This window comes from Gobio gobio, assembly GCF_949357685.1.
Source record: "Gobio gobio genome assembly, chromosome: 6".
In the NCBI taxonomy this organism is placed as follows: domain Eukaryota; kingdom Metazoa; phylum Chordata; class Actinopteri; order Cypriniformes; family Gobionidae; genus Gobio; species Gobio gobio.
Genome location: NC_137102.1, coordinates 7,027,029 through 7,043,181, shown reverse-complemented (window position 1 = coordinate 7,043,181; position 16,153 = coordinate 7,027,029). Strand labels below are relative to the sequence as shown.

The 16,153-nt window shown below is 34.6% G+C and overlaps 1 protein-coding gene across 1 annotated transcript in view; it reads left to right on the top strand.

Annotated features, from left to right (window-relative positions):
* Positions 1-146: 146 nt before the first annotated feature.
* stard3nl (STARD3 N-terminal like) overlaps positions 147-16,153 on the top strand; it is a 23,598-nt gene continuing 7,591 nt past the window's right edge. Inside the window, exons 1-4 of the mRNA XM_079820071.1 lie at positions 147-264; positions 5,341-5,621; positions 6,550-6,627; positions 12,955-13,032. Coding sequence (XP_079676197.1) covers positions 5,415-5,621; positions 6,550-6,627; positions 12,955-13,032 — 363 coding nt within the window. The 5' untranslated portion in view covers positions 147-264; positions 5,341-5,414. The remainder of the gene's footprint in view (positions 265-5,340; positions 5,622-6,549; positions 6,628-12,954; positions 13,033-16,153) is intronic.

Genomic DNA, 16,153 nt, shown 5'->3' with positions numbered 1-16,153 from the left:
GAGCATATATAGCTTTGTATAGCAAAACAAATGTGATCAAATAGGTCTGTTATATTATGTAGGACTGTGAATTAGAATTGTGGGAAGGCCTGGCTCAGTTCCGGATTCTACTACATATCCCAGAATCCCCTTTCCAAAACAACATCACACTATTTCCTGAACCGAAAGTCATCAGATGTTGCGGAATTGTGTAGCGAGATACATCCTCATTGATTGATCGGTTGACTGTAATACAACGCGCACTTTTATTGGATACACACCAAGGTAAGCGACATGTTCGATAACACACATTTATTGTGATAAATCTATGATAATGTGACAAGAAATGAGCCGCTGCTGTTTTGCAGTTTGATTGACTCAATGTAACCGGATAGATTGTTTTCCAGAGAGAGTGCGAGTTGAGGATTGTTTATTTCTCTTGTCATCGTTTTAATACTGCGCAATATATTCATTTGTGGTGTGTTATTATGACACTGTGTTTCGCATTTTGAGATATTCGAGCTGGGTTTCCTGCTATGCCGTTGTATTATAATGCTAGCCCATACCATACACAATGGTTTAGCAGAGCTCTGAAATAACCACTTAAGTAAACAACAGACGAAACCATTATTCATTTCAGTTAATTGGGTTGTACTTCAAATTTTTATTTCTTAAAAGGGACTAGCCCCATTTTTAAGAGCATTTCGACTAGAGTCATAGGTCAAGCAGTACAACCAAATATCCCATATTGGCTAATGTATTACTATATAAAATGCATGTGTCATAAATGTATTAACTATATAAATCACAGCATGAAGAAGTCAGCTCACTTCTCATGGCTGTCTTTTTGGGGGAAGCAAAAATCCTGCCTAGTGTAGTTAGATCATTGAGTGATATGCAAACAATGCATGAAAATGTCTGTGCTGGTTCTCTTTCGGTTAATGACATCAGCAAGAGGAACTTGTCCTACTAACACAACAGATAAGTTACTGTTCTCATAAACTCTTGCCTCTCTTGATATGTTTTCTCAAGTACTTCCTGGTAAAACTTGCTGGATTAGATTCCAGTTTCTAAGCCTAGTTATATTCACATACTTAACACAATTGTGATTAAATTGCATTAATATAGCAAGCCTTGTTGATTTTAGCAGGATGAATCCACTTAAAGATAGTTGGTTTGATAGCTTTGTGTTTCCTTATTACCATGATGTCTTAATTTAGGAACAAGTTCTTGTCTGTTTTCATCGTGATTATAAATGATCCTGCTTTTTACACTACTACTTCGCAAATACGTAATATATGGACACAAAATATTGATTTGAGTTGTAATTACTATTGAGGTGTCAGGTGTGACCGAAAATCCCATATGAGTGGTCATACATGAAAACCATGGGCAATGGTCATGCCTCAATTGACCAATCAGAATCAAGTATACAATTAGGCCTGTCGCAATAATCAATACATCGATATATCGCACAATATAGGGTGAATTCAGGGTGATTGGGACATTTTTTCCTAGTCATCTTAATGGCAAAAACCATCCCAATCACCCTGAATTCACCCTATGTACATGACCTCAATAATTTTTGTGATGCAATATGTTTACATGATAATGAATGTCACCAACATTTTACTCGATTGTGTTGTCATCTTGTATGTTTTCCGTGATGGAGGTGAAAGTGGTTCTAGGGCAGTTTCTTCATACACAGAGCGGTTATCGACAGGTGAAAAAAAGACGCCATTTGAGGCGTTATAGTGTTTTCCTCACAACTACTGACAGTTTGGAAGAATAAGCCCAAATGGACTCGATTTCAAAGCCGCAATCCCCTGTTCCACTGCACATATAAATGTCAACAAGTGTTAAAGCCGTTTCACAAGGGAAAATGTTTATTTACTATTTATTCCATTTTTTTATTTAGGATAATATACTTTTTTACCCTTAATTTCCATGATCTAAAGAATTAAAAGGTTGTCATTTGAAAGTGTGTAGGTCTACTTGCATTATTATGCTGTTATATTAGGATTATATATTCAGTGGCATAAAATAGTCTTAAAATGACAATAATACAATTTACCTCAATTATTTCTGTGACGATATATCGCGACACAAAAAGTAGTTATCGTGTCAGGCCTAGATACAATACAGCATTGGTTCTGGAAGGGCTTTTAAAAGTATTTGTTTAAGATTTATAAGCCATGAACCAAACCAGCCAGCTATGAGGTGATTCAACAATAACTCAAAGAAGTATTTGAATGTACAATACTGTGTAAGTAACATCTTTAATTAGGGAAAGAACTATATATGTAGTTTAAGCAACAATGCTTATGTAGGTGGTACATGTCAAAGTAACATCCACATGGATGGCAGGACCCAAGGTTTCCCAGCAGAACATTTCCCAAAGCATCACTGCCTCCGCCGGCTTGCCTTCTTCCCATAGTGCACCTGGTGCCACACTCTAAAAAATGCTGGGTTAAAAACAACCCAAGTTGGGTTGAAAATGGACTAACCCAGCAATTGGGTTGTTTTAATCCAGCGATTGGGTTGTTTTAAGCATACATTCACCCCAACCGCTGGGTTAAAACAACCCAATTGCTGGGTTAGTCCCTTTTCAACCCAACTTGGGTTGTTTTTAACCCAGCGTTTTTACAACAAACTGAGATGCACTGTGTATTCTGACACCTTTCTATCAGAACCAGCATTAACTTCTTGAACAATTTGAGCTCCAGTAGCTCGTCTGTTTGATCGGACCACACGGGCCAGCCTTCGCTCCACACGTGCATCAATGAGCCTCGGCCGCCCATGACCCTGTGGCCGGTTCTCCACTGGTCCTTCCTTGGAGCACTTTTGATAGAGACTGACCACTGCAGACCGGGAACACCCCACAAGAGCTGCAGTTTTGGAGATGCTCTGACCCCGTCATCTAGACATCACAATTTGGCCTTTGTCAAACTCGCTCAAATCCTTACGCTTGCCCATTTTTCCTGCTTCTAACACATCAACTTAGAGGACAAAATGTTCACTTGCTGCCTAATATATCCCACCCACTAACAGGTGATGAAGATATAATCAGTGTTATTCACTTCACCTCATAATGGTATGCCTCATCAATATATATGTATATTCATACATACACACAAACACGTACATAAATATTTATATTTAAATAAGTAGTTTGAGAGCATAGGGACATTGACTTGATTACATTTCGATTCTCTGATTGGTGGAGGTTTCTCTGCAGAATCATGTGTTTTTTTTTGTTTGTTTTGTTTTTCCACCAGAATTCTGCTTTTAAACCAGATTATATAAAAAAAAAAAAAAGAAAAGTAAGTTGAATGATGCAGGCTGATGGCTTTGATATACCTTTGAACAACATTGTAGATCACAGTAGGTCTGTCTGTCTTTAAGGGTTTACATTTAAGTTATTGGTTAAAATCAATTCCCCCTATGGAGATTTTCACTTCCGGAACTGTTGCACTCTGTCAAGTCAAGTCAAGTCAAGTCAACTTTATTTATATAGCGCTTTTAACAATGTAGATTGTTTCAAAGCAGCTTTACAGTGTTAAACAGAAAAATAATGCAGCATAATTTTATTCAGCCGTATAGCCATTCTGGAAAAAAAACGCTGATGTCATCAGTTCATTTAAATTATCATACAGTGACAGTGTGGGCTTTAGATCAATAATTAGATCAGTAATTTAGTTTAAATGGTTAATTTAGTTTATTAATTAGATTTATTTCGATGTTTAGTTGAAAAATTTAGTGTCCCCAACTGAGCACTCTGTAGTAGTAGTAGTACTTTATTGATCCCAGTTGGGAAATTAAAGTGCGTTAGCAGCAATACATGAAGGCAGTAAAGTACTCACAATACACACAAAAACTTACTATACACATATAATAAATAAAATAAAAAAATAAAATAAAAAATCAATAAAAGCAGTAATGCACATTTCATGTCTTGCACTTAACTGCATTAAAGAGCACCTATCATGGCATTTAAAATGTTCCAAATATTGTTTTAGAAGTCCCCAACAACAGTTTTACATGCATGCAATGACAAAAAAGACTTTAGTTTTCTTATAATATGCATTTATTTTTACCTGTTTTGACAGCGATTCTCAAATGATTCCTTTAGTGATTCACTTTTCAAAACCCCGCCTTTACGTGACGCTAATCTGTGGTGATTGGTCCGATGACCCAGTCAGTTGTGATTGGTTTAGTCTGTGCAGATATTTTCGGAAACGGAACGCCCATCAAAGTCTTATAGTGACAGTAATTTGTTAATATGTGTCAGGAGTTATGAATATGAAAACCGCGTCGGTACTGTTTGATTGTAATATGAGCCTCAGCTGATCTCATTCCTAAAAAAATCCTCTATTCTCCGCACGAAGACTCGCGACAAATCAACATCCTTCAGGGCTTTTAGTTCAAAAGTGTGCAGATGAGGAGACATATTGATAGATTCTCATATGTCTGTGTCAAATTTCTAAACAGAGGAGTATTTTTTATTCAATACTTCCTCAAAATGGGCAGTTATAGCCTAATCATGAGCGATTGAGTCTCTTATGTGTTGTTTTCAATTCATACTGGCAGCCGGAGGGCGCTCTGTGCACATGTAATCCATGTACAGACAGACGAAGAAGAACCATGTGCCATAATAGAAGTCCATAATAAAAGCTTCCTGAGATCGCGAAACATACATTTGACGACTAATAAACACTCAATCGCGACGATGTATGGTTTGTCTTCAAGCCACTTAGTCTTCAAATGCTCATCCTTGGGCAGATGAAAGAAGTTTGCTTTTGAGTGGCACTTCAGAACACAGCGTCTCGTCTCCATGATGTTTTCTAGTTTTCACTGGCGTCTTGGAGCGCAATAAGTGGGCGTATCGTATTCAAATAACTTGACAAGTTGACGTCATCTAGTCAGAGAAAAAGCTTCGATCTTCTAACGATTCTTAAAAATGACTCCGAGTCGACTCTTACTTTTGAAAGAAAATAACTATATATACGGTGCACTGTCATATTTCAAGCTATCACAGGATGTTTTTGTTCACTTAGATCTATGTTACACACTACATGAAAGGTAAATTTCAAAATTCCATGATAGGTGCTCTTTAAGTACAGTAACAGTAATGCGACAGATATAGTAATTGGTGTTAATGTTTAATCAGTTCTTTCTTAGTTTTTTTAACTATTTATTATTATTATTATTTTGATACCCATTTTGATATGGTATATCTACTTATAGACGGTACAGGATGTCGGGTGGTTTAGTTGATATGAAGACGTCATAAAGTCCTGATTATAAGGCGGCAACCTTTGACCGGTGTGTGAAATGCCGCCTCTTTCTGTGTGCTTTCAGAACTAGGCATGACAACAGAGTCTGGCTCTTGGGAAGCGTGAGTGTGGATGGAGTGACACGAGTGGACGAGACTGATGATGGACAGCCAATGCAGCAGCAGTGTGGGGTCCCGGGCCACTCTAGGCGGGGTGGGAAACATTAACTCCCCCCTCGTTTCTTCCCGCATCGAGTCCTATGAAGCAGGAGAAAAGAAAGGCATCTCTGATGTCCGAAGAACCTTTTGCTTGTTCGTGACCTTTGACCTTTTGTTCGTCACCTTGCTGTGGATCATTGAGCTCAATGTATGTTGTGGTTTTACATCTCCACTAGAGATTATTCTTTTAAAGGGTTAGTTCACCCAAAAATGAAAATTCTGTCATTAATTACTCACCCTCATGTCGTTCGACACCCGTCAGACCTCCGTTCATCTTCAGAACACAAATGAAGATATTTTAGTTGAAATCTGATGGCTCTGAAAGGCCTCCATTGGCACAATGGCACGGTTCACTCTCAAGACCCTTAAAAGGCACTAAAGACGTCGTTACAAAGTCCATCTCACTACAGTGGTTCTACAATAACTTTATGAAGTGACGAGAATAGTTTTTGTGCGCAAAAAAGCCCTAAATAACGACTTACATAGTGATGATGATTTCAAAACACCGCATCATGAAGCTTCGAAGCGTTATGAATCAGTGAGTCGAATCAGCAGTTTGAATCGCCAAATTTCAGCAGTTTGGCGGTTTGACACGCGATCCGAATCATGATTCGACTCACTGATTCATAACGCTTCGAAGCTTCATGAGGACGTGATTTGAAATCATCATCACTATGTAAGTCGTTATTTAGGGTTTTTTTGCGCACAAAAACTATTCTCGTCACTTCATAAAGTTATTGTAGAACCACTGTAGTGAGATGGACTTTGTAACGACGTCTTTAGTACCTTTTAAGGGTCTTGAGAGTGAACCGTGCCATTGTGCCAATGGAGGCCTTTCAGAGCCATCAGATTTCAACTAAAATATCTTCATTTCTGTTCAGAAGATGAACGGAGGTCTGACGGGTGTCGAACGACATGAGGGTAAGTAATTAATGACATAATTTTCATTTTTGGGTGAACTAACCCTTTAAATATATGTGGATAAACACCAGTTTAATAGTGATTCAGCTGCACAACATTTAGTTTGAACGCATCTATGTATGAATATGTTAATTGTTTAATCTATCTTCATCCAGGTCAGTGGCGGTATACAAGAGCAGCTGACGAAAGAGGTGTTGCAGTATGATTACCACAAATCTTTTTTTGACATATTTGTAAGTACCGGCCAATACACACTGCCCTCTATTACAGCGTTTCCCAAACTGGGGTTCACAATCCCCTCTTTTGCACGAGTTGGCGCAAAGCTAATAATTATTTAAATCATAATTTTAAAATAAATAAATATTTTAGTGGCATCTAAACGCCCACCGCTCACACCTCCCTTTCGAAGCACATAGAGAAGTTATGGTGGCCAACTCAGGACAATATATATAAGGGCTGTCAATAGATTAAAATGTAAAAATCGCGATTTATCGCACAACAAAGGCGATTAATCGCACACTTATCGTGACATTAATCACACGCCATTTATCTCATTAAACACATTCATTATGTGCTATATCCAAAGTAAACAATCAGATTGAATGGGTAAAAAACTGTATTCACTAAACTGTATTTTCTGCAAGCTTCAAGATGACACCAAGTAACCAAATATAAGGAGTCAATATACTTCAGTTATATAATACATTTATACACTAAACACTAAGTTTATACAAAAAAATAGTTACAGAATTCAGAGTGTATAGTGTGTGTACAGAGCAACAACAACGAGATTGCTTTCATTTTAGACGTCAAGCTGCGATACCAAACAGGACCACACAGAGACGCCCAAAACTCCTAAATCAACTGCTTTGACTGAATAAACCTACGATTACTAATCACAACAACGTACATATGACAAATCAAACATTATCCTTCCTGAGTGTGTGTGGAAACGACGCGAATGTACTGCGTGTCTGTACATGAATGCAGCGTGAGATCAGTGATCTGGAGCGTGCACACACACGGTTTGTTGCATCAGAGATTCACGCGCTTACTGTACGACTCCGGTACGTCACCGAAGTTGCGCTCTTCAGAAACAATCACAGGATACGACAGAGCTCGTGTTTTAAAGCAAAGCACAATGGATCGAACAATTCACTAAAAACGCAATGTGAGTCACTACACTGCAAAAAGTTTTGTCTTGTTTCTGGTCTAAATATCTAAAAATTCTTAAATCAAGATGCATTTACTAGATAAGTAAAATGACATAAGATATTTTTTAATCTAAATGAAGTGAGTTTTTGCTTAAAACAAGCAAAATTATCAGCCAATGGGGTGAGAAAAATGATCTTGTTTCTGTCCCAAACAGAAATAAGATTATTTTGCTTGTTTTAAGCAAAAACTCACTTCATTCAATTACATATCTTATGTCATTTTACTTATCTAGTAAATGCATCTTGATTTAAGATTTTTTTTATATTTGGACTGGAAACAAGAAAAAAATACTAAATAAGAAGAGCATTTTTTGCAGTGTATTCTCTCTGATATGTCTGATGTAATCAGCCTGTGATCAGCTGGCCTTCTTTACATTAGCGCTGTTTTGGACTGTTTGAATTAATTTTGATTACAGGATCACTGAAAACTTTCAGTTTATCAGCTTAAAATGGCCTGATCACAAACAGAGAAGCAGAATCGATTTAAAGAGTTAGAATAGAAATGTCCTCTTACCAGGGCTACAGGTGCTATAGATGCTCAGTGTGATTGTGATAAACTCCCGACTTCTGACATCCTCTATCTGTGTGACGAATATTACGTTAATGATGCAGTTTCACTACTTCTGTAATTTAGTTGCGTTAATTGTGTTAAATTATTTTAACATGTTAAGGACTTTAAATTAATCACATGCGTTAACGCATTAATATATATTAAGCCCTAATATATATATATATATATATATATATATATATATATATATATATATATATATATATATATATATATATATATATATATATATATATATATATATATATATATATATATATATATATATATTAGGGCTGTCAAAAGATTAATCGTGATTAATCGCATCCAAAATAAAAGTTTGTGTTTACATAATAAATGTGTGTGTACTCTGTTAATTATTATTTATATATAAATACACACACAGTCATGTATATATTTAAGAAATATTTGCATGTATATACTGTATATACATTTATATAATCTATAATATATATAAATATAAATGTTTTATATATAAAAATAAGATTTTTTTCTTAAATATATACATGCTTGTGTGTGTATTTATATATAAATAATAATTAACAGAGTACACACACATATATTATGTAAACGCAAACTTTTATTTTGGATGCGATTAATCGCGATTAATCTTTTGACAGCCCTAATATATATATATATATGCCAACTGACTATTAACTATCAGAGACATCAGAGAACATCAACATCAGAGAACCCTGAACATGCAAATGTGTTATTAAATTGAAATATTAACACAAAGTCTTAGGTTCTGTGCTTTAAAATATACTCCATTTTGACTCTTTAGCAGGGAAATAACCAACATTTAAAGATGTGATTTAAGATGAAACTGGTGTGGTAAAATTTTAGGGCCAGTCCATCCCACAGTTTCCTTTTCAAAGATGACTTTTCTCTCTCAACATAGATGACCTCACTTATACCACAAGGTTTCTGTCCTGGAAAACTTCATTATTGGTCTTTACCTTACTAAGCAGGGGGGTATTCCAGAAAGCAGGTTGTGTGACATACCTGGGTATGTTTAAGAGTAAGCGGATAACCTCAACTTCCAGTTCCAAAAACTGAGGTGACTTTCAGGATATGTAAGTAGCCATAGCAACTCACTCTCTGAACATAACCTGCTCCAGAACTACTACCTCTTTGTTTAAGAGGTATTTAGATATGTGTTATAATTAATATAGTTATATTAATATAACTAAATGTGTTATATAGTTACAGTTATATAATATATAGTGCTGGGCAAATGAACAATCTTAAAGTGACAGCAGCACTGATGATGTCTGTCATTAATGTTCATCAAAGAACAAAGGTAACAGAGAAAAGATGATTCATCTATATTTAATTTATTATTTATGCATTTAAGAAAGGTGTTTAATAACTATTACATTCCTGTATATGTCTAACAGTGAAGGCCATGGGTAAATATAACATTTATTATAATGGGTTTATGTAAAGATTGTTTTTAGGGCTGTCAAAAGATTAATCGCGATTAATCGCATCCAAAATAAAAGTTTGTGTTTACATAATATATGTGTGTGTACTCTGTTAATTATTATTTATATATAAATACACACACAAGCATGTATATATTTAAGAAAAAAAATATTTTTATATATAAAACATTTATATTTATATATATTATAGATTATATAAATGTATATACAGTATATACATGCAAATATTTCTTAAATATATACATGACTGTGTGTGTATTTATATATAAATAATAATTAACAGAGTACACACACACATATATTATGTAAACACAAACTTTTATTTTGGATGCGATTAATTGCGATTAATCTTTGACAGCCCTAGTTGTTTTAAGTTCAATTAAATTATCTTACTTTTATAATTTAATTTATCTTTCAGTTATACTGTAATGTAACATCATTAATGTTTCATAGATACATTAGTATTAGTGTAACTGGCCTTCCTTCATAAAAAAAATATTAAACACTTGCGATTAATCGCGATTAATTACAGAAAACAGTGCAAATATATATATATTTTTTCTTTTTATTCCCAGCACTAATAATATACAATAGTATATATTAATTCTAAAGCACTATTATAAGAAGGTAATGTTTAAATTTTAATTCAATTCAAATTTATTTATTTTATTGTCATTTCACACATGGATCTGCATTCAATTAATAAGCATCAAACAAACAATATAATCCTTATTCTCAGTGAATAAAGAACAAAAAGATTGAAAATATGATTGCACAACCATCAAATAGGTGGCGATGTGCACTAAGTAGGTTATGTAAATCACCATTACACAAAAGAAGAAGAGGAAGTAGAACGGCACGCTTTTTCTTAGTGTCTGTTTCCATTGTGAACCATTGATTCGTCGCTCTGTTGAGAATGTCTTGTGTGTTAACCGGGAACATACTCTGAGTTGGCTGAACTTACTCTGGGGTGTGTTTTTGGAATCAGCATACCTCGAGTAAGCAAGGTTTGGCTTTATAAACCAGGAGTTCAGGGTATATGTGATGATTAATCTTGCTTTCTGGAAAACCCCCCTGAAAGCATCTTCTGTTGTGTTCCACAGAAGAAAGAAAAACATACAGATTTAGAACGACATGGGGGTTGAGGAAAAGATGACACAATTGAACTCTTTTGTCTTGGGTCACATCCTTATGGGTTGCTTTTTTGATGTACACATTCAGTTTTTTTGGTGTTTAAAAGCTTTGTTTTTGATCCTTTAAATGTGCTAGTTTCTGCCTTAGTTTGATGCAGGGTTTAAAAATAAGTCAATTTTTTTTTTAGACAGCTTGGCATTTGAAAAATAAGCTTGTAGACTTCGCCCTGTAAGTTGCTGGGTGGCTTATATTTATGCAAATACGGTGTTGTCATTTTGAAAGTGCTACCTGACAGCATTCTTTGAACTTTTTGGAAGATTTAAAGCAACATTCATGAAATGTTGATAAACCAGTCTTGAAAGGTAGATAACACATTTAAGTGTGTCATAATATACAATACCGTACAAAAGTTTGCAGTCTTTAATGCTCACCAAGGTTGCATTAATCTGACCAAAATACAGTAAAAACAGTAATATTGTGAAATATTTTTACAATTATAAAATGTTATTTATTCCTGTGATGGCAAAACTGTATTTTCAGCATCATTACTCCAGTCTTCAGTGTCACATGATCCTTCAGAAATCATTCTGATATGATGATTTGCTGCTTAAGAAATGATTATCAATGTTGAAAACGGTTGTGCTGCTTAATATTTAGGAGGAAACCATGATACATTTTTGTTCAGGATTCTTTTATGAATAGAAAGTTTAAAAGAACAGCATTTGTTAAATTAAATCTTTTGTAACGTTATAAATGTCTTCACTTTTGGTCAGTTTAAAGCCACAATATGTAATTTTTGGCCGCTAGATGTCGCTTATTCAAAACAAAGGCGTGGTTTGGTGACACCTTGATTTGGCGGAGCTTTTATTCTGTCAGACGAGCGCTTCCGCTTCTTCCGGTCAAGCATATGTGGGGTAACACACTGCTGTTTTATCAAATTACACACATTTAAGTTGTTATAATGCTACTGTGTGAGTGACTGGCCGCATTTACACTGCAGGTCTTGATGCACAATTCCGATTTGGTGACTATATCCGATTGTTTTTGACGACCTGCTTACATCATCTTTTAAAAGCGTGCACTATCTGATATTTGCATTTACACTATACACTGGCAAAGCAGCCCAAGACATTCTGACCCAGAAAAGGAAGTAAAATGGAGCGATATGCAATGGATTCAGATGAAATGATTATTCAATCTTTAAAGGTCAGCAAAACATTGCTCTCGTAAGGCGGAGAAAAAAGAGGAGAGCCATTAGTGTCATCTGATCGCAGTTCGTGTCCACCTGAGTTGACGTCATTCGCCTCCGTCCCTTTTTCAATGACGTACGACTCGCATTTACTGGGGAATATCCGATTTGAACGCTTACATGGCAGACGCAAATGCACGTATCCGAATCATATTGGATTTATCACCACATATGAGTGAGGCCTGAGTCCGATCTGAGGATATCGGAATTCATGCAGTTTTTCCTGTTCACACGTCATATCCGATCTGTGCCACAGGAGAGGGAAAAATCTGAATTGGGTCACTTGAACCATGCAGTGTAAATGGGGCCTATGAGACACTTGTTCATCCTGCAGTGAGCTAGATCGATATTAGGCGTGGTAAAACATGGTTCTTGTGGTAAATCAAGAAAATCAGATTTAAACAATAAGACTAACTGTGTTGAGCTATAACAATTATTAGCTTTCTGTCAATGAATGTATCTAAACACTTTCTCACTATATTAAAGCGTCTTTGGTATTTCCATGGTTTCTACAAAATAAAACCGGAAATCGAAAGTAAGGTGGGTATGAAGATGTCATTGATAGGCAATGCGCGGACACAGTACGTGTCCTGATTAAAAATCGCTCATTTCTCTGGATTTAAACATTGTTGGAAACATTTGGGATAATGCAAGTACACAAGTCAACAAAATATATAGCACTGTTTTAGTGGTTTTTGGATATTTTAGTTGAAAAATCTTACATATTGTGCCTTTAATGCATCCTTGTTTAATAAAAAATAATGAATAAAATATAATTTATTTCAATATGAATAATTGTTTGATATTTTTTATGAATAAAAGTTCATTTCTTTCAAAAAAAAAAAAAAGATCTTACAAACCCCAAACTGCTGAACAATAGTCTGTATATGCTGTATATATAGAAGCAAAAGATAATGTTACAGACTGAATGTTTTTCTCCTCAGGTCTTGGCTGTGTTCCGCTTTGCAGCCTTGATTCTGGCGTATGCAGTGTGTAAACTGCGTCATTGGTGGGCCATTGCGGTAGGCAGACTTTTACTTGATATTCCTCCACCCTCCACCAGAGGGAACTGTTGCTTTACTTATTAATAGCATGCGGGAACTTTGTTTCAGTACTTAAAGGGATAGCTCACCCAAAAATGAAAATTAGCCCATGATTTTCTCACCCTCGAATACAATCTGAGTTATATTAAAAAATGTCCTGCTCTTCCAAGGTTTATAATGGCAGTGAATGGCTGTTTCTGTGTCCATAAAAGTCCATAAAAGTGCGTCTATTCATCATGTAACTGCTCCACACGGCTCCTGGGGTTTAATAAAGGCCTTCTAGTGATGCGTTTGTGTAAGAAAAATATTAATATTTATTGATAGATGGACTGTTATGATGGATGGATGCACTTTTATGATGGTAGATGCACTTTTTTTATGACGATAGATGCACTTTTATGATGATAGATGCACTTTTTTGTATGATGATAGATGCACTTTTTTATGATGATAGATGCACTTTTTTATGATGATAGATGCACTTTTATGATGAAAGATGCACTTTTATGATGGATAGATGCACTTTTATAATGGATAGATGCACTTTTATGATGAAAGATGCACTTTTATGATGAAAGATGCACTTTTATGATGGATAGATGCACTTTTATGATGATAGATGCACTTTTATGATGAAAGATGCACTTTTATGATGGATAGATGCACTTTTATAATGGATAGATGCACTTTTATGATGGATAGATGCACTTTTATGATGATAGATGCACTTTTATAATGGATAGATGCACTTTTATAATGGATAGATGCACTTTTATGATGATAGATGCACTTTTATAATGGATAGATGCACTTTTATGATGGATAGATGCACTTTTATGATGATAGATGCACTTTTATAATGGATAGATGCACTTTTATAATGGATAGATGCACTTTTATGATGATAGATGCACTTTTATAATGGATAGATGCACTTTTATGATGGATAGATGCACTTTTATAATGGATAGATGCACTTTTATGATGATAGATGCACTTTTATGATGGATAGATGCACTTTTATAATGGATAGATGCACTTTTATGATGATAGATGCACTTTTATAATGGATAGATGCACTTTTATGATGATAGATGCACTTTTATAATGGATAGATGCACTTTTATGATGGATAGATGCACTTTTATAATGGATAGATGCACTTTTATGATGGATAGATGCACTTTTATGATGATAGATGCACTTTTATAATGGATAGATGCACTTTTATAATGGATAGATGCACTTTTATGATGATAGATGCACTTTTATAATGGATAGATGCACTTTTATGATGGATAGATGCACTTTTATAATGGATAGATGCACTTTTATGATGATAGATGCACTTTTATGATGGATAGATGCACTTTTATGATGGACAGATGCACTTTTATGATGGATAGATGCACTTTTATAATGGATAGATGCACTTTTATATTGGATAGATGCACTTTTATAATGGATAGATGCACTTTTATGATGATAGATGCACTTTTATAATGGATAGATGCACTTTTATGATGAAAGATGCACTTTTATAATGGATAGATGCACTTTTATAATGGATAGATGCACTTTTATAATGGATAGATGCACTTTTATAATGGATAGATGCACTTTTATGATGAAAGATGCACTTTTATAATGGATAGATGCACTTTTATAATGGATAGATGCACTTTTATAATGGATAGATGCACTTTTATAATGGATAGATGCACTTTTATAATGGATAGATGCACTTTTATGATGGATAGATGCACTTTTATGATGAAAGATGCACTTTTATGATGGATAGATGCACTTTTATGATGGATAGATGCACTTTTATAATGGATAGATGCACTTTTATGATGATAGATGCACTTTTATGATGGATAGATGCACTTTTATATTGGATAGATGCACTTTTATAATGGATAGATGCACTTTTATGATGGATAGATGCACTTTTATGATGGATAGATGCACTTTTATATTGGATAGATGCACTTTTATGATGGATAGATGCACTTTTATGATGGATAGATGCACTTTTATGATGGATAGATGCACTTTTATATTGGATAGATGCACTTTTATATTGGATAGATGCACTTTTATGATGATAGATGCACTTTTATGATGGATAGATGCACTTGTATGATGGATAGATGCACTTTTATAATGGATAGATGCACTTTTATGATGATAGATGCACTTTTATAATGGATAGATGCACTTTTATGATGATAGATGCACTTTTATGATGGATAGATGCACTTTTATGATGATAGATGCACTTTTATAATGGATAGATGCACTTTTATGATGGATAGATGCACTTTTATGATGAAAGATGCACTTTTATGATGGATAGATGCACTTTTATGATGGATAGATGCACTTTTATAATGGATAGATGCACTTTTATGATGATAGATGCACTTTTATGATGGATAGATGCACTTTTATATTGGATAGATGCACTTTTATAATGGATAGATGCACTTTTATGATGGATAGATGCACTTTTATGATGGATAGATGCACTTTTATATTGGATAGATGCACTTTTATAATGGATAGATGCACTTTTATGATGATAGATGCACTTTTATGATGATAGATGCACTTTTATGATGGATAGATGCACTTGTATGATGGATAGATGCACTTTTATAATGGATAGATGCACTTTTATAATGGATAGATGCACTTTTATGATGGATAGATGCACTTTTATAATGGATAGATGCACTTTTATGATGGATAGATGCACTTTTATAATGGATAGATGCACTTTTATGATGATAGATGCACTTTTATGATGGATAGATGCACTTTTATAATGGATAGATGCACTTTTATGATGATAGATGCACTTTTATAATGGATAGATGCACTTTTATGATGATAGATGCACTTTTATGATGGATAGATGCACTTTTATGATGATAGATGCACTTTTATGATGGATAGATGCACTTTTATGATGGATAAATACACTTTTATGATGATAGATGCACTTTTATGATGATAGATGCACTTTTATGATGATAGATGCACTTTTATGATGATAGATGTACTTTTATGATGGATAGATGCACTTTTATGA